Consider the following 24,316-nt stretch of genomic DNA (forward strand, 5'->3'; position numbering starts at 1 on the left):
TACTTTTGTCCCTTATATGGAGCAAGATAGCCGGTTTGATTGGGATATCCGGAATCAACAAGGTAATATTTTCCTACAAGAAAAACATGTTAGTGCAAGGCAAAGGAATCAACATTGTATCATTTCCACACTTTGTCAGTTGAATCAAGATTTCTAACCTGGGGGTGGATGTGGGAATTCTTCTTCATACTTTCTCAAGGTATCTTTGAATATCCTTGTGTCATGTGCAGACCCGGCCATCCGGCAACTATTGATGTAAATCTCATGTCAAAGTCACACACAGCCATCACATTTTGCGTCGGATATCCATATCGTCCCACATGGTTTACAATCTCATCGGCGGGGACAACAAGCCCACCCTGCCGACCGCCAAGGCCAAGGCAGCACCGGTCGGGGCCAAGGCCAGTGTCACCGTGCCGCTCCATCGCGAGGATAGGGACAACCCTGTCAGCTCGACATCCACGTGCGAGGAGGAGAACCGCCGCCGGCACCGCGCGAGCTTTACCCGATGGCGGGGAAGAAGGGCCTCGAGGGGGGCTGGAGGGGGCAGGGCACTCCGGTTGCCCATCGGGAGGGGGGGAGGGGCCGATGGGAGCGAGGAGCCATTGTCTTCCCTGACTATGTGGGGTGTCTCTTAGAACCATTTTTAACATATGTGTGTGCATATCATTTTTCCATAGCAACGCACGAGCATTCAACTAGTAAACTAAAAATTGCAGTAACTTTTCACTAAAATAGGCATGCACTTTAAAAAATGCAAATTGTGCTCAGTAGTGTGTTAGGCAGCCAAGAAATAGTGAAGATGGCCCAGAAAAATCGTAATTCTCGGTTGTTTGAAACCTATAAAAAAACCTAGTCACCTAAAGCTGCATAATAGTAAGACTAAATGGCACTCTGTGACGACGTGCAACTTAGTGAAATGATTTCATCACTTTATAGGTGTGTATATAGGTTGTAACTTGGAAACGTAGACTGGGGTTTAAGAAAAAATCAAGCAGCTTATGAATGTATGGAGTGAGTAGTGACATGGAGACGATGATAGTAGATTTCCAAAGGATAAGAAATATGTATGCTTTGAGAAGTTCTCCAATACCCGGAAATTCAATTCGGCTCCCGGGTGCATATGCTCCCTCTATCAAAAAATCATATTTCGAAATGTCGAAATTTTTTGACCAAAAATTCTACATGTACATCTCCACACAATATACGTACGTTCATCAAGTTTCGTGAGGAACCAATATGTTTTGTGGTCTCTGTAAAAAAGAGAAAATTTATCTCCCGAAAAGCCTTATTTTCAGCATTGAATTTTTTTCTTTTTTACACACGTCACACGACAAGTCGGATTTTTATGAAACGACTTTGTGAGCGTGTAGCACATGAAGATGTACGTTCGAATTTTTCGAAAAATTGAAACGAAAAATTACACGAAACGAAAAATTTCAAAAAATTGAAACGAAAAATTCGAACGTACATCTTCATGTGCTACACGCTCACAAAGTCGTTTCATAAAAATCCGACTTGTCGTGTGACGTGTGTAAAAAAGAAAAAATTCAATGCTGAAAATAAGGCTTTTCGGGAGATAAATTTTCTCTTTTTTACAGAGACCACAAAACATATTGGTTCCTCGCGAAACTTGATGAACGTACGTATATTGTAGAGATGTACATGTAGAATTTTTTGTCAAAAAATTTCGACATTTCGAAATATGATTTTTTGATAGAGGGAGCATATGCACCCGGGAGCCGAATTGAATTTCCGGGTATATATGTGCATATATAGTGATATTTTGCACGAATCTGGAAACGTAGCTTGTCCAGATCTGACAGCAGTATACATCAACTACTCCAGTGGCCTACAGTACATGCATATCATAGCAGGTTTTTTTGGTGAAGTTTTCCATAGGCATCATCTACAGAACTGATGATCACTTTTACAAAATCACTACATTCTAACTACTTAAGATCATGATACTACTTTCCAAGTCCAAGATTTTGGTTTGGAGCAGGAACTGCCGTGCCCTGGTGATACTTGGGGCGGTTGGGACAAAAGAATTCAGACTGAACAGATTATTGCAGCAGGGTGTTGTGCTGTTGGAGCCAATCCTGAATGGCGGAGTGGAGAGCAAGATTGGGGATGAGCTCGCGGTTGTGAAGTTGCAGGTTGGTCATCGGGGATGTTTTTTTACCCCTACCAAGCCAGCTCCGAATAGAATCGCCTTCGTAGGTGAATCCATCCGCTGCAATCGTGTGGATCATTCATGATATCCTGAAATTTTGACAACAGATGATTAGTCACAAGATAAGAGAGCTACTAATATCGTACTCACAAAACAAGATGCGAACTCTAAGCTTTTCCACGCCAGAGCCAATGGCCGTCGGCGAAAGGTCCACATCCAGTCTCTCAACCATGCCTCGGTGTTGCTATTACGAAAGAGGATAAACAGAAGATCCTGTTATAGCACTTCAAGGACATTATGGGCACCAAAGCTCCACGTCTTCTCAGCCTTGACTGGGAGGGTCTGAACTATCCATCTTTTGATCTGTCGGAGTTGGATGCACCCTTCGATGTCGAAGAGATTAAGGATGCTGTCTTCTCGCTACCCTCTGTCAAGGCCCCGGGCCTAGACGGTTTCATCGGGGCCTTCTTCAAATCATGTTGGCACATTATTAAGGCGGATGTCACGGCTGCGATCTTCCACCTGGCAAACTTTTAGGGAGGGGGGGGGCTGTGCGAGTCTCATCAACTCGGCCAACATCATCCTTATCCCCAAGAAGCCGACGCGGCTGGAGTCACTGACTACCGGCCAATCAGCCTCATTCATAGTCTTTCCAAGATATTCTCCAAACTTCTGACAAACAGGCTCGCGCCGATTCTACCGGATATCGTCTCCAAATGCCAAAGCGCTTTCGTCAAAAAAAGGAGCATCCACGACAACTTCTTGCACGTTCAGAACCTCATAAAGGAATTGCACTCCTCCAAGACCGCATGCCTGCTCCTTAAGCTCGACATCTCCAAGGCCTTTGAATCCGTCGGCTGGGCCTATCTTCTGGAGGTCATGCGTGCGCTGGGTTTTGGCCAAATTTGGCGCGATTAGGTCTGCATGTTCTTGGCCTCGGCCTCTTCACGCGTCCTCCTTAATGGGGAGCCGGGCAAACCTTTCCCGCGCGCAAGAGGTCTTCGTCAGGGGGACCCGCTATCCCCTATGTTGTTCATCATCGCCATTGATCCGCTGCAGCGCATTCTTCAATTGGCGACCAACCGTGGCATCCTCAGCCCCATTAGGTCGCGGATGACGCAATGCAGAATCTCCCTCTACGCCGACGACGCGGGCATCTTCGTAAATCCGATAAAGGAGGAGTTACATGCCGTCTCTGCAATTCTTGAGTGCTTTGGCAAGGCGAGCGGCCTCGTCACAAATCTGGCAAAGTCCGAGGTCTTTCCGGTGCGTTGCGGCGATATTAACCTTCATGACCTCCTCGACGGCTTCCCTGCGAAGATCATGGCCTTCCCGGGAAAGTATTTGGGGCTCCCCCTCCATTTCCGCCGCCTACGCAAAGTGGATATCCAACCGCTTCTCGACAAGATCGCCGGAAAGCTGTCGGGATGGTTCGGCAAAAACATGGCGCGCCCTGGAAGAATCACACTTGCAAAATCGGTGCTCATGGCCACGGCTGTCTACCACGCCACGATCCCGCTCTCTCTAAATGGGCTCGAGACAAGATCAACAAGATTGCTAGGAATTTCATCTGGGCGGGGGATGATGCTGAACATGCCTCTGGCGGGCACGCACTGGTCAACTGGAAAACGGTGTGTAGGCCCAAAGATCTGGGGGGCCTCGGATTGCCTGACCTCGAACGCTCCGGCCGTGCACTTAGACTACGGTGGCCCTGGCTAAGGTGGACTGACCCCCACAGATCATGGGTTGGCTCCAAGCTTCCTTGCGATGAAGCGGATATGGACCTCTTCAGAGCCGCAACATAGATCACCATTGGGAATGGGGACTACACTTCCTTCTGGTACGACTCCTGGACTGAGCGTGGGCCTCTCAGGCTGTGGGCTCCGGACCTTTTCAAGGTCGCCACAAGGAAAACGAGAAACGTCGCCAAAGAGCTCCTCGACGACAACTGGATCCGTTCCATTGCTAAGCTCGACACACCGGTCCAGCTGGCGCAGTTCTGGAAATCTGGAATGTGGTGGCGACCATTCAGCTGGACCCTGATACGGCGGACACCATTGCTTGGACCACCAACTCGCAGGGGGCATACTCTGCTAGATCCGCATACCACCTTCAGTTCCTCGGCAGTTTCCCCAGGTTTAATGCCACCAAGATTTGGCGTGCCCACGCCGAGCCAAAGTGCAAGATCTTTGCATGGCTTGCTCTTCATGCCAGGCTCCTCACTGCTGACATGTTGGCTATCAGAGGGTGGACGCATGACCCGGTATGCCCTCTTTGTTTATCCTCACATGAGACGGCGGCCCATCTGTGTAAAGACTGCCCTTTTACAGCCGCCATATGGACCACCATCTACCAGGAAGACGCTCAGGCTCCTACCACGCATGGCCAGAATTTCGCATCCCTGGACGCTTGGTGGGATCACATCATTGAGGGCAAGTCGGTGTCGGACAGGCGGCGTCTCAGTGGACGCTTCCTATATGTGCTGTGGAACGCATGGAAAGAAAGAAACAGACGAATTTTCACAGGCCACCGTCTTACCTACATTGAGGTGGCTTCAATTGCTAGGGAGGATATTGCGCAGAGAAGCCGTGCTTTTGCACCTGCTAGAGTAACCCACCCAGCTGAACCTGACTAGGCAGTTGCTGTTTTCTTTTACCTTTGTGGTTTCTGGCATGTTTTACACTTAAAACCAAACATGCTATCTTTGTATAGTGGTTCCTTTTTCCCTTGCTTATATGAAAAGGCAGTGCTCCTGCCGGTTGCTTTAAAAAAAAAACAAGAAACGAAAGACACGCTCAAGTCATTTACTCTTGGCATCTATTCATGTGCTCCTGAGTCCTGAATAGGGAAACAATCATATAACTCCTTTCTACTAAAAAACTTAGTCACCTAAATTTGCATAATAGTAAAACTAAATTGCACTCTGTGAAGACGTGCAACTTAGTGAAATGATATGCATCACTTTACAGGTGTGTATATAGGTTGTGACTTATAACGTGACTGGGGTTTAAGAAAATTTCAAGCAGCTTATGAATGTGTGGAGCGAGTAGTGACATGGAGCCGATGATGGTAGATTTCCAAAGGATAAGAAATATGTCGGCTTTGAAAAGTTCTCCAATACCCCCATATATATGTGATGTTTTGCACAAATCTAGAAACTTAGCTTGTCCAGATCTGACAGCAGTATAAGAACATCAACTAGGAGAGACTTGTATAGGATCTCTCCATTAGGTAGGATCATAGGATCAACCACTACTCCGGTGGCCTCCAGTACATGCATATCATAGCAGGGTTTTTTGGTGAAGTTTTCCGTAGGCATCATCTACAGATCTGATGATCACTTTTACAAAATCACTACATTCTAACTACTTAAGATCATACTACTTGTTAATACTATGCAGCTGATTGAGACTTGCTCTTCTACCTTCCAAGTCCAAGATTTTGGTTTGGAGCAAGAACTGCCGTGCCCTGGTGATACTTGGGGCGGTTGGGACAAAAGAATTCAAACTGAACAGATTATTGCAGCAGCGTGTTGTGCTGTTGGAGCCAATCCTGAATGGCGGAGCGGAGAGCAAGATTGGGGATGAGCTCGCGGTTGTGAAGTTGCAGGTTGGTCATCGGGGATGTTTTTTTACCCCTACCAAGCCAGCTCCGAATAGAATCGCCTTCGTAGGTGAATCCATCCGCTGCAACGTGTGGATCATTCATGATATCCTGAAATTTTGACAACAGATGATTAGTCACAAGATAAGAGAGCTACTAATATCGTACTCACAAAACAAGAAACGAAAGACACGCTCAAGTCATTTACTCTTGGCATCTATTCATGTGCTCCTGAATAGGGAAACAATCATATAATTCCTTTCTACTAACCTGAGATATAGGACAGATAAAGTATGACGGTATGTTGTTTTCATCCCGCACCGAACTCGGAGATGACAGTGAAGATGATGCCGCAACATCCCTCATAGCCTCAACTGCTGTCCACAGCTGGCCTGAAAGATCAGGCCGGCACGTCCTGCTTAGCTCAGTGCAGCTGAGAGCAAGCTCTGCTAACTGATGGATTTGCACATAAGGCCACTCTCCCGCTGAGGTATCAACTATAGAGTTCAGGTCACCTTGATCCATCGCATCCTTCACAATCTTTATTATACCAACAGGAGACCTTCCAGTTAAAAGCCGCAAGACTACAATTCCAAAAGAATAAACATCAGAGCGAGTTGTCATCTTCCAGGTGGCAAGAAATTCTGGATCCATGTATACAGAGGTCTCCACGGGATGCTTGGTGCTATTGCTGTTGGACTGGTTCAGCAGATGAGGAATACCAAAGTCACTAAGCTTACTGACTAAGTTAGCATCAAGTAGAATGTTGGCAGGCTTAAGATCTCCATGAATAACTGGATCAGGTTTGTTCTCGTGCAGAAATATCAGAGCTGAACATATCTCAGCAATAATACGGACACGAATATGCCATGTCAGAGTCTGCCTCTTATCCGCACATAAAAGAAAATCTTCAAGGTTGCCGTTTGATAAGAACTCATAGACAAGCGCATATGACTCTGGGCATGCTCCTAGCAGAGTTACCATGTTGGGGTGTCTCACTCTACTATGTATAGCAATCTGCAACAAAAATCCAAAAGAAATTATTTATCAGTAGTCTTTTTAGAAGTACTAATTCTATTCAAGTTCCAGTTTTGAGAACGTATCCGCAGGGGCAACGAAGCGCTCATCCCCTTGTTTTTGAGCGCGCAAGGCTCTCAAGACGGTGATTCTTGCTTAAAAACTAAAAGGGCTAAAGAATGGAGCAAGGCATCACCAGTTTTTTCCAGCATGACATAGGCAAATTAAAATTCAGAATGAGTTCAGTGCCACTACCTCTTCTTCAAACTGCGAGCGCCCTTGTAAAACATCAGGTCTCAGCACCTTTATTGCAACTTTCATGTTCCAGAGGACACCTTGGTACACAGAAGCAAATTCACCTCCTCCTATCTTTAGTGAAGTATTCAAATTTCCTGTTGCCCACTCCAGTTCAGATGATGAAAACCGGCGGGGCATCGCCGTGCGCAAAACTGAAAGGATCTCGCCTCTTCTCTGGTGTAACTTTTCAACCTCTCCAACTGCACAATCTCGTTCATTTAGCAATTGGTCATGCTCTGATTGAAGCTGATTACAACGCTCTTTGAATTCCAAGAGCTGATGTTGAACATTCTCGCTATGCACTTTGACTTTCTGAAGTTCCTCAATATAACTATTTTTGGATTCAATGAGCTCATGTTGAATATGCTCATTATGTTGATTGGCTTTCTGAAGTTCATCAGTGACCTCATCTTGCCGTACTTTAAGTTGTTGCAATTCTTGATGTGTTTTGGAACGATCTTCATCGGTTTCTTTCTGTCGCTGCACCTGCTGTTCCTCTAATGTCCTTGCCTGCAGAAATTACACCCCGTTCATTCATATTTATCTGTGATAGATGACTTGACTAGTATGGCTTCAATTAACATCAATAGCCTGCTAGTTTGTAATGAGAATGGTTGAATCTAGAGAGTGCATGCAAAACCGATAGGGCTAAGGTGCGACCCTCCAGTCTAGATAAGATAACTTTATCCAAAAAGAGATGATTATCCTTATAATTCTTTAGGACATAACGAAATGAGTTTACCATTCGTTCAGATTCAATCCGCCTCAAGCGCTCGTCAGAGGCTTCTTTCTTGAATACTGCAACTTCTTCCATGTACTTTTTAAGTTCATTGCACAAATCAATGTCTGAATGCCAATCCCTCTGTTAGAATCATTAAGGGAAAATAATTAGCAACTAGGGAAATAAAGCTCAATCAGATATTATGAAGGAGTAAAGTTTAACTATTAATTAGCCAGTATTTATTGAACTATGCTTCATGTACATCACACAGATTGTTTAAGATTTCTAGTAGTACTTATTAAGCTTAATCATATGTAGGCACCTTGCCAGTTACACAGTACAGTTTCTCTGTTCCCTGCTGCACAAGGATTTTACCTGAGTCACCGTGCACCATGTATGAAGGAAACTTATATGGAAGAATTAAACAGAAACAAATAATGATGGAAGACTTGTCACAAAGAAATAAAGTAGACTAACCAAAATGTCTTTTAAATCATCAGGCCCAACGTCGCCGCCACTAGACCTCTTAATACATGCCAGACATCTAGGCCACACAAAAAAGATGTCAGTTCATGTTATAGTGTCAATAGGTCAAACAGACGGTTGGAAATCTACCTCCTTAAGCCATCAGTTACAACGAGATTGTTTGGATCACACTTCAAACCCTCTATATATGTTGCCAGAGAACATTCATAATTGTGCATCAGGGCTTGAACCTTGGCTTTACACACATAACCAATCAGAAAAGTAGGATCCAGCTCAATGCATTTTTCCGCATCTACCAAACCTTCAGGCAGAGCTCCGAGAAAGATGTGACATTTAGCTCTGTTGCTAAGAACCTGGATGGTCAATCATAAAAATATCATTAGAGCAAAATATAACAGCAATCAGGGTGGCAAGGTAAAGTGGGATGCTCTGGACCATGCCTTACAGTTAACAATGTATAACAAAGATAGCTCATAGATGATATGTTATGCGACAGACTTCTATTAATCAGAGTCTCATCTAACTTGAATGGAGAAACAAATTTAACCATTGAGCTAAATTTTTCTTCAGATGCTATATATAGTATAATACTGTAAACTGTAAACCAAAATACTTACTGCAGGTTCATTTGGATTCTTTTTAATAGCTTCAGAATAATGAGCCGCTGCTTCCTGATGTTTTTTCTTGTAGAAGAGTTCATTGCCTGAAACATGCATAGCTTTGCACATTCAGAAGCAGCAGTTGCATCACAATGACATACTAAATGGAGCTGGATGTATCATGCTTGACGAAAGAACATAGATTGGTAGGGGCCCTGTCCACTATCAACACATCACATTTATTAAGCCAAACAATAGGTTAGAATCGGAGTTAGGACTGGATTATTGATCCACTTGGTGGTCCTTCAAACAAAACATGGCAGTATAAGCACTGGCGGAGCATCAGCAGGGCGAACCTGGGCGATCGCCCCCCTACAAAAGTGAACTTTCGTCATTACCTAGTACTAATTTTAGCCCAAACCGGTCACTGGCTTCTGCTAGAACGATCTAGTAGTATTGGACCTTTGATGCGTACGAGTGCTGCACCTTTGGGACATGAAACCATCTCTTGTTACCTGTCCAACCCGCCTCTGCTATCTCTCATTTACCACACCAGCCCATTGAAAATTAGTTCTAGCCCATCCATTGAGTAGATGAATAATCCATCTTACGAATTTGGCTTCCCTAAAAATAATCTGCACTGTAGGCACGATGGGATGTTGCTGCGGTTGGGACTCTAGACACTAGAAATTAGCAGTTTATTTATCAAACTATTTGAGATATTTTTTTTTTTTTTTTTGCGGGGAACTATTTGAGATATTTTTAGTTCCCATGAATAATGTATGGGTACAATTTTGCGTATCTAAACCCTGGTTTTTCGTAGGAAAGTTTCAATACATTTTATATGGACGATTTTCTCACCAAAACGGATATCTATTTCAAACAAATCCTAGAGTCTTCACTATTTCGCCCCCTCTGCGATTTTGTTCAAGCTCCGCCACTGAGTATAAGCCTATACACACACAAAAGTATACAAACCAAATCCTCGCAATATATTTGTAATTTACTACTTCCTCGGATCCAAAATGTAGGTTATTGAAGCCTTTTCGATTCTATCCAAAATCTACAGTCCAAATGCAAATTTTCCCGTGTTGTTCCAACTTAGCCCTAACTAATTTCATCAATAATGGGCCAAAACTCTAGTAGCATTTGTTGACTTATTGCAGTTGTGATGAAACAGGAAAAATGTGTTGACGCAAATGAAGGTGCACCGAGTCTCCCTCGTCAGTATTATCACGGCGGACACACTGGATACTCATTTTACTCACGGAAATTGGAAGTCGAACACTTGAGGTACACACAGAACATAGAGACACTAAGAACAGAACGAACAGACGCAGGAACTGCCTTAATCAACAACAGCGATAGTACTCCAGACCTTCGTTCCAGACGCGGCGGTACTCGGCCTCTTCCGCATCTAGCCGCTCCTGCGCCTCGATTTCCTTCCTCAAGCTCTCCTCCTCGCGCCGCCTGGCACGCGTCCGCGTGCGCACTTTGTTGTCGCGGCGGAGCTCCCTGTCCCTGCCCGTCTCCGCCGCCTCGCGGCAGCCCCTCAAAGGGCGGGGGGACTGGACGCTGTACATGTGCAAAGGCAGGCGGCGGCGCGGTTGGCGAGGATGGAGATGTCGTCGCCAACCGTGGTCGAGGTCGTCGCCGGTGGCGTATCGGAGAGCACCGAGCACGGCCGTCTCGCAGTACGCCTCCTCCTCCCGCCGTGCCTCTTCTTCCCCCTTTTGAACTGAAGTGCGGCTGTGTGAAAGGTAGCGAAGCGTGACTAGAACGCCACTTTTTGAATTTCAAATTAGCTATCTTGGTCTCTGCGGCACAAAAGTCAAGAGGTCACCAGTGCACTAAATAGGAGCGGCTCAGCTCAATAAATACGAGTTGCGATGGGAGCTGAAAGCCTTGGGTTGAAATGCAGTAAAAAGGAGAGTTCAAAAGCTTCACAAATTGCACCATCGTCATCAAATAAATTACCTCCAATGCCACATAGATAATCTTTTGAACATACACGAACAGGACATAGAATTTGCAGATTTAATTGTAGGCAAACCTGAATTTAGTTTAAACAAATTTGCGACATCTTTTTCGACACAAAGGGAGCGTAAGACAAAAGTAGATCTAGATTTTGGAAATCTCAGCCGCCAAACCACATCGCGGTTTGGGCGAGCAAATCTTTTGAAACCTAGATATACACATTTGTGGCACGGGCTAGCGGTTGTTACCCTGACTCCGGAGCAAGACGATGTGCTCGTCTGGCGTTGGTCGGGGACGGAAGCTACTTGTCCAAATCTGTGTCCGAAGCTTTCTTCGTTGGCTTGACGAGAGCCAACATCACCCAAGAGATCTGGAGATCGAGGGCGACATAGAGCTGTAAGTTCTTCGCTTGGTTGACCTCGCGGAACCGCTGTTGGACGGTAGACATGCTGCATCACCGAGGTTTGCCCTGCCCGGCGGCGTGCCCGCTCTGTGACCAGGAGCCTGAAAGTTTGCAGCACCTGCTCCTGGGCTACGTGGTGACACGGCAGGTTTGGTTCTGGGCGCTTGATCGATGTCGTACTTACATGCATGGGTGTGAATGTTTTCGTCACCGTCAGTTATGCTTTGAGATTCGGATAAAAGAGAGAGAGAGAGAGAGAGAAACGAATCTTTCCACCTATATGGTGAACATGAATGTCGAGAAATAAATGGACGATGACGGAAACACCCACACCCGTGTGTAAGTACAAAATCCACTCTCTTTCACCTGTTAGTCTAATCTATTGCAGCTTCTACCATTTGGTCATCTAACCAACGATTTAGCTTGATTAATAGCAAAACCGGCAAGTGAGCGCTGAGTGTTAATCCTCTATTTATACACAAATATTGTAGAATGCTTAAGAACTGATAGAAAAATAGTATGTCATCCAAAAGTTGCGAAGGAAAAATGAGGATGCTGTCTCGGACGCAGCCCCATTTATATAAAACTTCAATGTTTACTTAAAAAAATTGGTCATTTATTTTGGAAAATAAATAATTGGCACACTTCACAGAAAATAATTGACCATCAAACATGTATTTTGTGAAGGCCTTATTGGGTGTCATGAACCTATTTTTAACATAAAATTTCCATCCAGAAGTTTGCTTTAACCCATCTCTGCATAACAAGAAGTCCAAAAACTGTCCATCAAAGAGTATTTATGCAAATGTTATATGGTTAATTTATGTTCAAAAGTTGGTTCATTACACCCTACAAAGCTCTCGTAATTTTTTCATTATTTCTGGACGAACAATTATTTTCATATGATTCATTTAACGTATCATGGGTATTTGTTTTTCAATTAATCACACCAAACAAATTTTTTTTATCATGCAGTAACTCTACGATAGGCTAGAGTGCATCCACACGGAAAATCGAATATTTTTGCACTAATAATTATTTTTATATGAATTTTTAAGCATTTTAAAATAGTTGTACATAAATTCCCGCGACTACATTTGGAGCCCACTTGTATGTTTTGTAGTTGAGTTGGATAAAACATTGATTAGACGATAAATTGGTGGAAGTTGCAAGTTTGCAACAGATTATAGAACAATAAATGGTTAAACTGCAAAAAGAAAAATATACTCAACTACTCCCTCAGATCCAAATTAACTGATACAGATTTATTTGAAATATTGCCTAAGATCCGTCTAGATTCAATGAATTTGCGTCAACTAATTTAGATCAGAGGGAGGAGTCGTTTCTGCACAAACAAGGAAGAAAAACTGGTGGAACGTGCTTTAGAAGAAACGCTAGAGTTTCAGGCCCTGTTTGTTTGGGCTGCAGCTTTTGAAAAGCAGTTGTAGCTGTTGAGCTGTGGAAAAGTAGCTGTAGGAAGCAGCTGTGAAAAGCAGAGATTTGATGTTTGGTAGGAGTGCTGTGGATGGCTGCTGTTGCTGGTAAGAAGGATGGAATGTCTCAAATGCCCCTGAATGTTGGTGAACTTCTATAAATGCTGATTTGAGACGAATTAGCTAATTTTGAATGTGTTTAACATAATTGCCATGGTTCAAGATTGAAATTATGTTGATTTAATTATGTTAGAAGACTTGTTCATATTAAATATACAAGACTTGTCCATATGAACCCAAAAGAGCAACAAGTTTGTAAACATCTAGATATATATTACAAGACTTGTCCATATGGACCCAAAAGAGCTAGAAGTGTTTGATGTCCCACAAGTATAGGGGATCGCAACAGTCTTCGAGGGAAGTATTACCCAATTTATTGATTCGACACAAGGGGAGACAAAGAATACTTGAAAGCGGAGTTGTCAATTCAGCTGCACCTAGAAACAGACTTGCTCGCAAGAGTTTATCAGTAGTAACAGTTTTATAGCAGTAGCAGTAGTGATATAACAGCAGCAGAGTAACAAAGACAGCAGTAGTGATTATAGTAAACAGCAGGATTAAAATATCGTAGGCACGGGGACGGATAACGGGCGTTGCATGGATGAGAGAAACTCATGTAACAATCATAGCAGGGCATTTGCGAGATAATAATAAAACGGTGTCCAAGTACTAATCAATCAATAGGCATGTGTTCCAATTATAGTCGTACGTGCTCGCAATGAGAAACTTGCACAACATCTTTTTTCCTACCAGACCGGTGGCAGCGGGCCTCAAGGGAAACTATCGGATATTAAGGTACTCCTTTTAATAGAGTACCGGAGCAAAGCATTAACACTCCGTGAACACATGTGATCCTCACATCGCTACCATCCCCTCCGGTTGTCCCAATTTCTGTCACTTCGGGGCCATTGGTTCCGGACAGCGACATGTGTATACAACTTGCAGGTAAGACCATAAACAATGAATATCATGATGAAATAATAACATGTTCAGATCTTAGATCATGGCACTCGGGCCCTAGTGACAAGCATTAAGCATAACAAGTTGCAACAATATCATAAAAGTACCATCTACGGACACTAGGCACTATGCCCTAACAATCTTATGCTATTACATGACCAATCTCATCCAATCCCTACCATCCCCTTCGGCCTACAGCGGGGGAATTACTCACACATGGATGGGGGAAACATTGCTGGTTGATGGAGAGGCGTTGGCGGTGATGGCGGTGATGATCTCCTCCAATTCCTCGTCCCGGCGGAGTGCCAGAACGGAGACTTCTGGCTCCCGAGACGGAGTTTCGCGATGTGGCGGCGTTCTGGAGGGTTTCTGGCGACTTCGACTTCTCTCCGTGCGTTTTTAGGTCGAGGCGAATAAGTAGTCCGAAGGAGGGCGTCGGAGGCCAGCCGAGGGGGCCACACCACTTGGCCGCGCGGGCCCCCCCTGGGCCGCGCCGCCCTACGGTGTGGGGCCCTCGGGCCTCCACCTTACTTGTCCTTCTGGCTCCGTCAGTATTCTGGGAAAATAGGCCCTTTCGTCAAAATCCCGAGGTTTTTCCTGAAAGTTAGATTTCTGCACAAAAACGAGACACCAGAATAGTTCTGCTGAAAACAACGTTAGTCCGTGTTAGTTGCATCCAAAATACACAAATTAGAGGCAAAACAATAGCAAAAGTGTTCGGGAAAGTATATACGTTTTGGACGTATCAACTCCCCCCAAGCTTAGCTTATTGCTTGTCCTCAAGCAATTCAGTTAACAACTGAGCGATAAAAGAACTTTCACGAACACATTTGTTCATATGATGTATATATTCTCATGATATGGCTAATACTTAAGCAGTTCATAATAAGGTACATGCAAATAAGATCATCTAACAGCTATGTCAATCATGAAGAGGTACCAACAATTAATAATAAGCATAATGAATCATGTATATAAGCAGGATTGCAATGTTCATAAGAGAGTATGATAAAGTGGTATCTCGCTTGCCTATATTTGATTGGCAAAACATAAATGCCCGAGCACCTCTGGAGTTCATAGAAAGACTAGAAGTAGTGATTGTCAAAGATAAAAGCATCAAAGTTATACCACAATCAATCATATTTTGAGACAAGCATATTATACTAAGAATGACAAGTTGTGCTCTCAAGAAAGTGCTCAAAGAAAGGATGGAGACACAACATAAAAGTAAAAGATTGACCCTTCGCAGAGGGAAGCAGGGATTAACATGCGCTAGAGCTTTTCATTTGTAAAGAGGAGTAAAATTATTTTGAGAGGTGTTTGTTGTTGTCAACGAATGGTAATGGGTACACCAACTACCTCGCCAACCGGACTCCCAAGAGCGGCTCCCATGAATTATTTGCATTTTTATGTGGCACTCCTTCCAACCTTTCTTACACAAACCATGGCTAACCGAATCCTCGGGTGCACGCCAACAATCACATACCATGAAGGAGTGCCTTTTTAGTTTAGTTTTATTATGATGATGACACTCCCCCAACCTTTGCTTACACAAGCCATGGCTAACCGAATCCTTCGGGTGCCGTCCAACAATCACAAACCATGGAGGAGTGTCTATTTAAGTTAATTGATTCGGGATCGGGAATCCCATTGCCGACTCTTTTTGCAAAATTATTGGATAAGCGGATGTGCCACTAGTCCATATGAGAGTCCGTCAAAAGTAAATGACAAGGTTGAAAGCTAAACACCACATACTTCCTCATGAGCTATGAAACATTAACACAAATTAAGAAGTATTTTGAAGATTTTAAAGGTAGCGCATGAGAATTTACTTGGAATGGTTTGAAATGCCATGCATAGGTATTTATGGTGGACACTTTGGAATAACTTGGGTTTCATGTGTTTGGAGGCACGAGCAGCGTTCCCGCTCAGTACAAGTGAAGGCTAGCAAAAGACTAGGGAGCGACAAATCAAGAGAGCGATGAATCGTCATAATCATGCTTGCGGCAAAATAAATTAAGCGAGGCATAAAAGTGATACAAGAACTCTGAAGCAATGTAAATCATTGAGGCTTAATTGACTCTTGTTCAGTCATATGCATGCGTGAGCATGTACCAAGTCGATATAAATGAATTATTCAGAGGAGGATACCACAATGACATACTTACTTATGAATAAAACAATGCAAGCAAACATCCATGACATGCTACTCATATTAATAAATTGGAGCTAACCATGAGAGATCATGAACTACTAGACTTTCTTAAATGACATATACCTCACATGAACCAACTAAGCATGCTCACATGGATGAGTATATGTACAAAAATGAAAACAAATAGAGTTCATACCAGCCTCTCACCACAATCGGATTGTCGTAGATCATCATTATTGCCTTTTCACTTGTGTAGCTTGGATAATATGAAATGAAAACCACGCTCCAGCCACCGAAGACCATTGAACTCATAATGAACTTTACAAACCAAAGAAGAACAGCAAATATTTTTGGTGTTTTCGAATTTGAGAACAAGAACAAAAGGAAACAAGCAAACAAAGCAAAATCTTTTTGGGTTTTCTTATAGCAAACTAGCAATAGCAAATAAAGCGAAACAAATGCAAGAAACCAAGATAAACAAATGATGAAGAGAAACAACAGAAATATTTTGGTCTTTTTGTGTTTTGGAAAAGAAACAAAGTGGAAACAAGAAATAGCAAACTAAAAGAAACACAGAAAAGCGAGATGGCAGAAATCTGCCAAAACCTGACAGCAGTACAGAAATCGATTTTTACAAAAATCTTACGTTGCTCAGTTCAAAAACTGTTCAACTAATGAAAGTTAGATAACAACCTGGGGAACATGCACAAAAATTTGCTTCGCAAAATAACGTTCTGGCTGTGGGCACGAATTTTTACGGTAACAATCCAGAATCTGTTTTCAGGCAGCACTTCCCCAAATATCATCTTCCTCTCATTAGAAAACCACTCAAAGAGACTAAACAAGTATATACAAGTATCCAGCAATCATAATATGCAAAGAATGAGTGATGCCGGTATACCTCCCCCCAAGCTTAGGCTTTTGGCCTAAGTGGAGTTCAACCCCATCGAGACCACGAGGTAGTGTCTCCGTGGTACGACGAAGATGGATCATATTCCGGGTATGTGCTAGAAGAAGCACCCGGATACGTGACGGTGTAATCGTAGGAGGGCTCGGCGTCCTCGGAGTCATGCTGCTGATGGAAATCTTGTATCTTCATATGTTCATCCACCTCCTCCTTAGTGCGCGACCATGGTTGCATGTCAATATCGAACAAACCTGGCTGGGGAAGAGGGATTTCTTTCTCATCCCCGTCAGCAAACAACATTCTATAGGCCATATTATCTAAAGTAGACTCGGTGGTAACAAATTGATGGCTTTTCATAGCAATGATATCAAGCCTCCTAGGGGTTAATGGCACATCATTAGGATCAATAGGAAGCTCTAAATGTGTTAAAATGCGCGAGTGCAATAGTTCCTCCAAAAATAGGCCCCTTGGTAGACAAGCGGCGAGCAATAAGAGAACCAAGATGATAAGATGTCTCGTCCGAGTAAGTGCAATATTCAAGAAAGCAAGATGGTAACTAGAAATATTGCTAGTGTTCTCCCTACCAAGTATGCTAGTGGCAACGTAATATGCAAAATATTTAATGGCGGGGAGTTGAATGTTCCTTATCTTGCCCCGCTGAATGGTGCGACAGTCATCATTGGTGATCCCTCGATAAAGCTCCAACAAGTCCCGAGGGTTGTTATCGATCCTCCTTGCTATACCTACAGGGGCAATATCCAATGCACGACAAAATTCTTCCAATTCCATAGTAACGGGAGTACCATAGATCTTGAATGCAACTGTCGGATTATATTCCGTGTTTTGGAACTTGAAGCTCTCGACAAAAATTTTGGTGAGCATGTGGTATTGCTCCCTTTCATCTCCAACGTAGGTGGTTAAGCCCGCCCTGTTGACAAGGGTGAAGAAATCATCCAATATCCCTGCATTTGTCAGAAAATCATAACATGGGAAGGATGAAGCATTAGGAGCCCCATTGTCCTCTTCGGGCGCGAAGCTAGGCGCGATGATGTCCTCATTGTACGACCGCCTAATTTGGGTGGCGGTCCTAGAAGGCCTCCCGGTGCTGGTTGTTCCTTTCTTGAACAATTCTCCAAATTTGAACTTCTTCATTTTCTGAAATTTTCAACAAACAATATAAAACTTGATTTGGTGACATATAATTGAGGGAAACTACCATAGGAACTTGCTAGAGTACTAATCATGCACCAAAACTAGTTTCTACCACTTAGAACAAGCATGCAAGCTCACTAAACATGTTACCTACAGCAGCAAAATATTCAAGATATACTCAACCAAACAAAATTCTATTTGGATAATCGAAGGAGTCACATACCGGAGAGCAAATGTGCCAAATTTCAAACAGAAATCTGGGCTGAGCAAAGAGATCGAAAAATCCGTAGCTCTTGAGCAAAAACGCGAGTGAGAGAAAGTTGGTTCGAGTTTTTTCGGGAGAGAGAAGATGCTGGGAGAAAGAGATGAGATAGTGGGGCAAGGAGGGGCCCACACCACATGGTGGCGCGCCCACCTCCTTGGCCGCGCCGGCCTGTGGTGTGGCACCCTGTGGTGCCCCACAGGTCATCCTCTGGTGCTCCCAGGTGCCTCGTCGAAAAATAGGACCAACGGTGTAATTTTCGCGAATTTTTGAAAACTTTGAAAAATGCACATTTTACGGGTATTAAGTTTATTATTACGGCCGGGAAAATTTTTGAAATCTCAAATCAACTAAGAAACTTTGCAAATTAAAAATGCTACAGCAACTAAAGCAAGTGGAGGAAGAAAGAGATGTTGTTTACCTCCTCTATGCATATAAAAGGTATTTGTTAACAAGGTTGATCAAGTCTTGCCACCAAATAAATTTTACATAGCATATGAAGAAATAAACCTCAAATCAATCATGTTACCTTGAATTGTATTGATATGGATCCAATCACAAGAGTTTGATATTCTTCTTTAGGCTCATATATAGGACAATCGATGGTTCCCACTTTGATAGTTCTCACATGAGAAATTGTATTAACTCCGCACGCTTTTTCAATCCTCTTGGGGAAATAGACGGTGTGTTCCTTATCATCAACATTGAAAGTAACCTTTCCTTTATTGCAATCAATAACAGCCCCTGCGGTGTTAAGAAAAGGTCTCCCAAGAATAATAGACATATTATCATCTTCGAGGCATTTCCAACACAACAAAATCAGTTAATATCAAGCGAGTTATTAGTAACTTGAACAGGAACATCCTCACATATACCAACAGGAATAGCCAGTAGATTTATCAGCCATTTGCAAAGATATATCAGTAGGTATCAACTTATCTAAGTAAAGTCTCTTATAAAGATAAAAAGGCATAACACTAACACCGGCGCCCAAGTCACATAGAGCAGTTTTAACATAATTATTCTTAATAGAACAAGGAATAGTAGGTATACCTGGGTCGCCCAACTTCTTTGGAACTTTGCCATTAAAAGATTAATTAGCAAGCATAGTGGAAATTTCCTCATTGGGGATTTTCCTTTTGTTAGTAACAATATCTTTCATATACTTTGAATAAGGAGGCAATTTAATAGCATCGGTCAAAGGGATTTGCAAGAATAAAGGTTTCATCCAATCACAGAATTTATTATAGTGTTCCTCTTCCTTTGATTTTAGTTTCTTAGCGAGGAAAAGGCATTGGCTTTTGCACCCAAGGTTCTCTTTCATTACCATGTTTCTCGGTAATAAAATCTTCTTTAGTATACTTTTTATTTTTAGCATGCTTTTCGGGTTCTTTTTCAACCTCTTCTTTATCGGGAGTATCATTCTTATCATTATCTTTATCATGTTCATTACCACTTTCAGTTTCAGCATCAGAAATAGAAATACTATTAGGATCATTAACAGGTTCAGAGGATTCTACAACATTTTTATGTTTCTTCTTCTTTTTCTTAGATGGAGCACTGGTTTTAGTTTGTTGAGAATCTTGTTCAATTCTTTTGGGATGCCCTTCAGGATATAAAGGATCCTGGGTAAAGACACCACCTCTAGTTGTTACTTCATAAGCATGTTTTTCTTTAGCATTATTTCCTAGCAAGTCATTTTGCACTTTAGTGAGTTGATCAATTTGAGTTTGAACCATATGAAAATGTTTAACAAGCATCTTAACATCATTGGAGGTTCTCTCCACAATATCATGCAATTCACTAATAGCTTGAGAATTTTCCATTAGATGATTCTCTACTCTCATATTAAAATTTTCTTGCTTAACAATATAATTATCAAACTCATCTAAACATTGCGCAGGAGGTTTTGAATACGGAATATCTTCCCTAGTAAAGCGTTGAAGGGAGTTTACCTCAATCATGGATGAAGGGGGAATTATCTCACATATATCTTCTATGGGAGGTAGATTCTTCACATCTTCAGATTTAATACCTTTCTCCTTGAGAGACTTCTTGGCTTCCCTCATATCTTCATCATTCAATTTAATTAAACCCCTCTTCTTCACTATTGGCGTTGGAGTTGGTTCAGGCGTAGTCCAATCATCATAATTCCGGCCTATTTTAGCCAATAATTCTTCAGCGTCGTCTGGAGTTCTTTTCCTGAAAACACAACCAGCACAACTGTCCAAGTATGCCCTAGACTCAATGGTTAGTCCACTATAAAATATATCAAGTAAATCATGCTTTTCTAAATCATGGTCAGGCAGAGCTCTAATAAGAGAGCAAAATCTCGCCCAAGCCTCAGGCAATTTCTCTTCATCTCCCTGATCAAAATTATAAACTCTCTGCAAAGCAGCATGTTGAGCACTAGTAGGAAAGTATTTCCGGAAGAAAACATCAAGCAATTCTTTTGGACTTTTAATAGAACTAGGTGGCAAACTATTATACCAAGTTTTAGCGTCATCCTTTAATGAGAATGGAAAGATTTTAGCAACAAAGTAAGTACGCTTCTTAACATCATCAGAAAACAAGCTACTCAAAGTAGATAACTCAGTCATGTGTTCAACAGCACTTTCTTTTTCAGTACCACAAAAAGGTGTTTTCTCAACAATAGCTATATGAGATAGATCAAGAGAAAAATCATAATCTTTATCCCTAATGTTTATAGGAGATGTGGCAAATTTAGGATCAGGAGACAGTTTATATCTAACAGTATGTTACTGCAAGCAACTTTTTAATTTTTCTTGCATCGGTAGTAGCATGGCATTTTTCAATAAAATCATCATCAAGTTCCACATAATCTTCATCAAGATCATCACTAGAGTATTCAAGTTCGGGTGAATTAACAGGTGTAGTAACATCGGGAGTTTCAGCATTTTCAATTTGTCTAGACCTAGCAATTTTAGCATCTAGAAAAGTTCCCAATGAACCACTATCATCAAGCACAGCAGAAATATTATCAATATTATGAGAGTTTTCAGATTCAGCGAAGTACCAGCATTTGAAGCATGTGGCGGTGAAACAAGTTTATCAATCACAGATGGTGAATCAAGAGCAGCGGAGGTACTCAGAGTTGTACCTTTTCTTGTAGTGGATGGTAATATGGCGACCTTAGTATCGCGAGTTTTACCCATGATGGAGAATTTGCAGCGAACAATATCAATCCAAGTGAACTTCCAAATAAAGCTATGCTCCCCGGCAACGGCGCCAGAAAATAGTCTTGATGTCCCACAAGTATAGGGGATCGCAACAGTCTTCGAGGGAAGTATTACCCAATTTATTGATTCGACACAAGGGGAGACAAAGAATACTTGAAAGCCTTAACAGCGGAGTTGTCAATTCAGCTGCACTCGGAAACGGACTTGCTCGCAAGAGTTTATCGATAGTAACAGTTTTATAGCGATAGCGATAGTGATATAACGACGAGCAGAGTAACAAAGACAGCAGTAGTGATTATAGTAAACAGCGAGGATTAAAATACGTAGGCACGGGGACGGATAACGGGCGTTGCATGGATGAGAGAAACTCATGTAACAATCATAGCGGGGCATTTGCGAGATAATAATAAAACGGTGTCCAAGTACTAATCAATCAATAGGCATGTGTTCCAATTATAGTCGTACGTGCTCGCAATGAGAAACTTGCACAACATCTTTTGTCCTACCGGCCGGTGGCAGCCGGGCCTCAAGGGAAACTACTTGGATATTAAGGTACTCCTTTTAATAGAGTACCGGAGCAAAGCATTAACACTCCGTGAACACATGTGATCCTCACATCGCTACCATCCCCTCCGGTTGTCCCAATTTCGTCACTTCGGGGCCATTGGTTCCGGACAGCGACATGTGTATACAACTTGCGGGTAAGACCATAAACAATGAATATCATGATGAAATAATAACATGTTCAGATCTGAGATCATGGCACTCGGGCCCTAGTGACAAGCATTAAGCATAACAAGTTGCAACAATATCATAAAAGTACCATCTACGGACACTAGGCACTATGCCCTAACAATCTTATGCTATTACATGACCAATCTCATCCAATCCCTACCATCCCCTTCGGCCTACAGCGGGGGAATTACTCACACATGGATGGGGGAAACATTGCTGGTTGATGGAGAGGCGTTGGCGGTGATGGCGGTGATGATCTCCTCCAATTCCCTGTCCCGGCGGAGTGCCAGAACGGAGACTTCTGGCTCCCGAGACGGAGTTTCGCGATGTGGCGGCGTTTTGGAGGGTTTCTGGCGACTTCGACTTCTCTCCGTGCGTTTTTAGGTCGAGGCGAATAAGTAGTCCGAAGGAGGGCGTCGGAGGCCAGCCGAGGGGCCACACCACATGGCCGCGCGGGCCCCCCGGGCCGCGCCGCCCTATGGTGTGGGGCCCTCGGGCCTCCACCTTACTTGTCCTTCGGCTCCGTCGTATTCTGGGAAAATAGGCCCTTTCGTCAAAATCCCGAGGTTTTTCCTGAAAGTTGGATTTCTGCACAAAAACGAGACACCAGAATAGTTCTGCTGAAAACAACGTTAGTCCGTGTTAGTTGCATCCAAAATACACAAATTAGAGGCAAAACAATAGCAAAAGTGTTCGGGAAAGTAGATACGTTTTGGACGTATCAGTGTTCTCCACGCCTAGCCACCTCCCCTTGATGCGAACAAAGTGTTGGCTATGTTGTCACGAGCGTTGTTCATGCTAACATGATCCTCTCCCAAATCATTGCCCACATTGCCGCTGATGTGGAACCAACATGCCCCGGAGGCATATAGTTCTCATCATTATTGCATCGATAGAAGTGTAGATCAAACAGTTGACTATCGCGAATGAAGTTATGTAGTGCTAGACTTGCAATGATAATCTCTGTCTGCTTCTCTATCGAGTAACTTGATATACCATGCAAGATACGCCATTTCTGCTTCAACACCCCGAATGCTCTCTCAATAGCATTCCGCAAAGATGAATGAGCATGGTTGAATATTTCTTGCTTCCCAGATGGAGGTCCAGCTAGTCTGAACTCAGGTAGATGATACTTGGTTCCTGTATACGGTGAAAGATACCCTTCTTGATTGGGATAACCCGAATCAACTAGATAGTATCTTCCTGGAAAAAAAATACAAGTTAGTCGTAGCATATATGGCACCAATATCATGTAATGAAGAATGCACATGCTTAACATATACCCGAAGGAGGATGAGGAAAATTTTCTTCAAACTTAAGCAATGTATCTTTGAATATCCTTGTGTCGTGCACGGAACCTGGCCATCCTGCAACTATGGAGGTGAACCTCAAGTCAAAATCACAAACAACCATAACATTTTGTGTGGGATATCCAAGGCGACCAACATGGTTCACTATATGAGCAGCAGGCACAATGACGGGTATGTGTGTCCCATCAATTGCACCAATTGCACCATTGAAATGAGGTGTAAATCTAGAATCCCGTAGCCTCTCATGCACTGTTGGGAACTGTGGATCAGTAGGCTTGATGATATCTCCCGCTAACTGATTCACACAATATAGCACCTCCGCAAACTTCCTATTGATTGTCTCCCTGGATCTCTTGAATCGGTTATGAACTTGAGTCACAGATTGTGGACTACCAAGAGTCCATAGAAACATTCCAAGTGCCTCCTCAGAACACATGCGGGTTGACCCCTCCAAACCATATTTTTCAACCAAAGTGTCATGCAAAGAATCAAAACATGGCCTATGCATTCTGAACATGTCATAACAATCCTTCGAGTTGCCCAAGTTATCAAATACCCATTGTTGTCCGGTGCATCTTGGTTCTACCCTCTTTTTCTTTGTAAGATGTTTCTCAGAGTGTTCAAGAACATGATACATCATTTCTGTATTCCGTTGACGACGGCGCCTTCTTGAATCCATAAGTGCAGACTCGATGTCATCATCACTGTCAGTTTCATCACTATGGCTTGTGCTCATCTAAAAACAACAACATCTGATCAGCAAGCAATTATATGATCAAAAAAGCACCAAACAGCAATTATATGATCAAAACAGCACCAAACCAGCAATATATATGATCAAAACAGCACCAAACAGCAATTAT

The 24,316-nt window shown here is 42.8% G+C and overlaps 1 protein-coding gene across 1 annotated transcript; it reads right to left on the bottom strand.

Moving 5' to 3' along the window:
* Positions 1 to 5,602: 5,602 nt before the first annotated feature.
* Positions 5,603 to 10,482, bottom strand: LOC124685090 (U-box domain-containing protein 70-like). The gene is made up of 8 exons (XM_047219394.1): positions 10,278 to 10,482; positions 8,918 to 9,003; positions 8,430 to 8,653; positions 8,292 to 8,358; positions 7,836 to 7,955; positions 7,052 to 7,603; positions 6,050 to 6,796; positions 5,603 to 5,890 (listed from the first exon to the last, which is right to left on the bottom strand). The coding sequence occupies exons 1-8, from the start codon at positions 10,480 to 10,482 to the stop codon at positions 5,693 to 5,695; spliced, it is 2,199 nt and encodes a 732-aa protein (XP_047075350.1). The 3' UTR covers positions 5,603 to 5,692.
* Positions 10,483 to 24,316: the final 13,834 nt, after the last annotated feature.

This window comes from Lolium rigidum, chromosome 1 (assembly GCF_022539505.1).
Source record: "Lolium rigidum isolate FL_2022 chromosome 1, APGP_CSIRO_Lrig_0.1, whole genome shotgun sequence".
Classification (NCBI taxonomy): Eukaryota; Viridiplantae; Streptophyta; class Magnoliopsida; order Poales; family Poaceae; genus Lolium; species Lolium rigidum.

Coding starts and splice junctions, on each gene's coding strand:
- LOC124685090 (XM_047219394.1), bottom strand. CDS start 10,482: ATGTACAGCGTCCAGTCCCCCCGCCCTTTGAGGGGCTGCCGCGAGGCG. Junction 8,654..8,917: donor AGAATCCAAATGAACCTGCA/GTAAGTATTTTG, acceptor TTGACCATCCAG/GTTCTTAGCAACAGAGCTAA. Junction 5,891..6,049: donor TTATCTGTCCTATATCTCAG/GTTAGTAGAAAG, acceptor TCAAAATTTCAG/GATATCATGAATGATCCACA.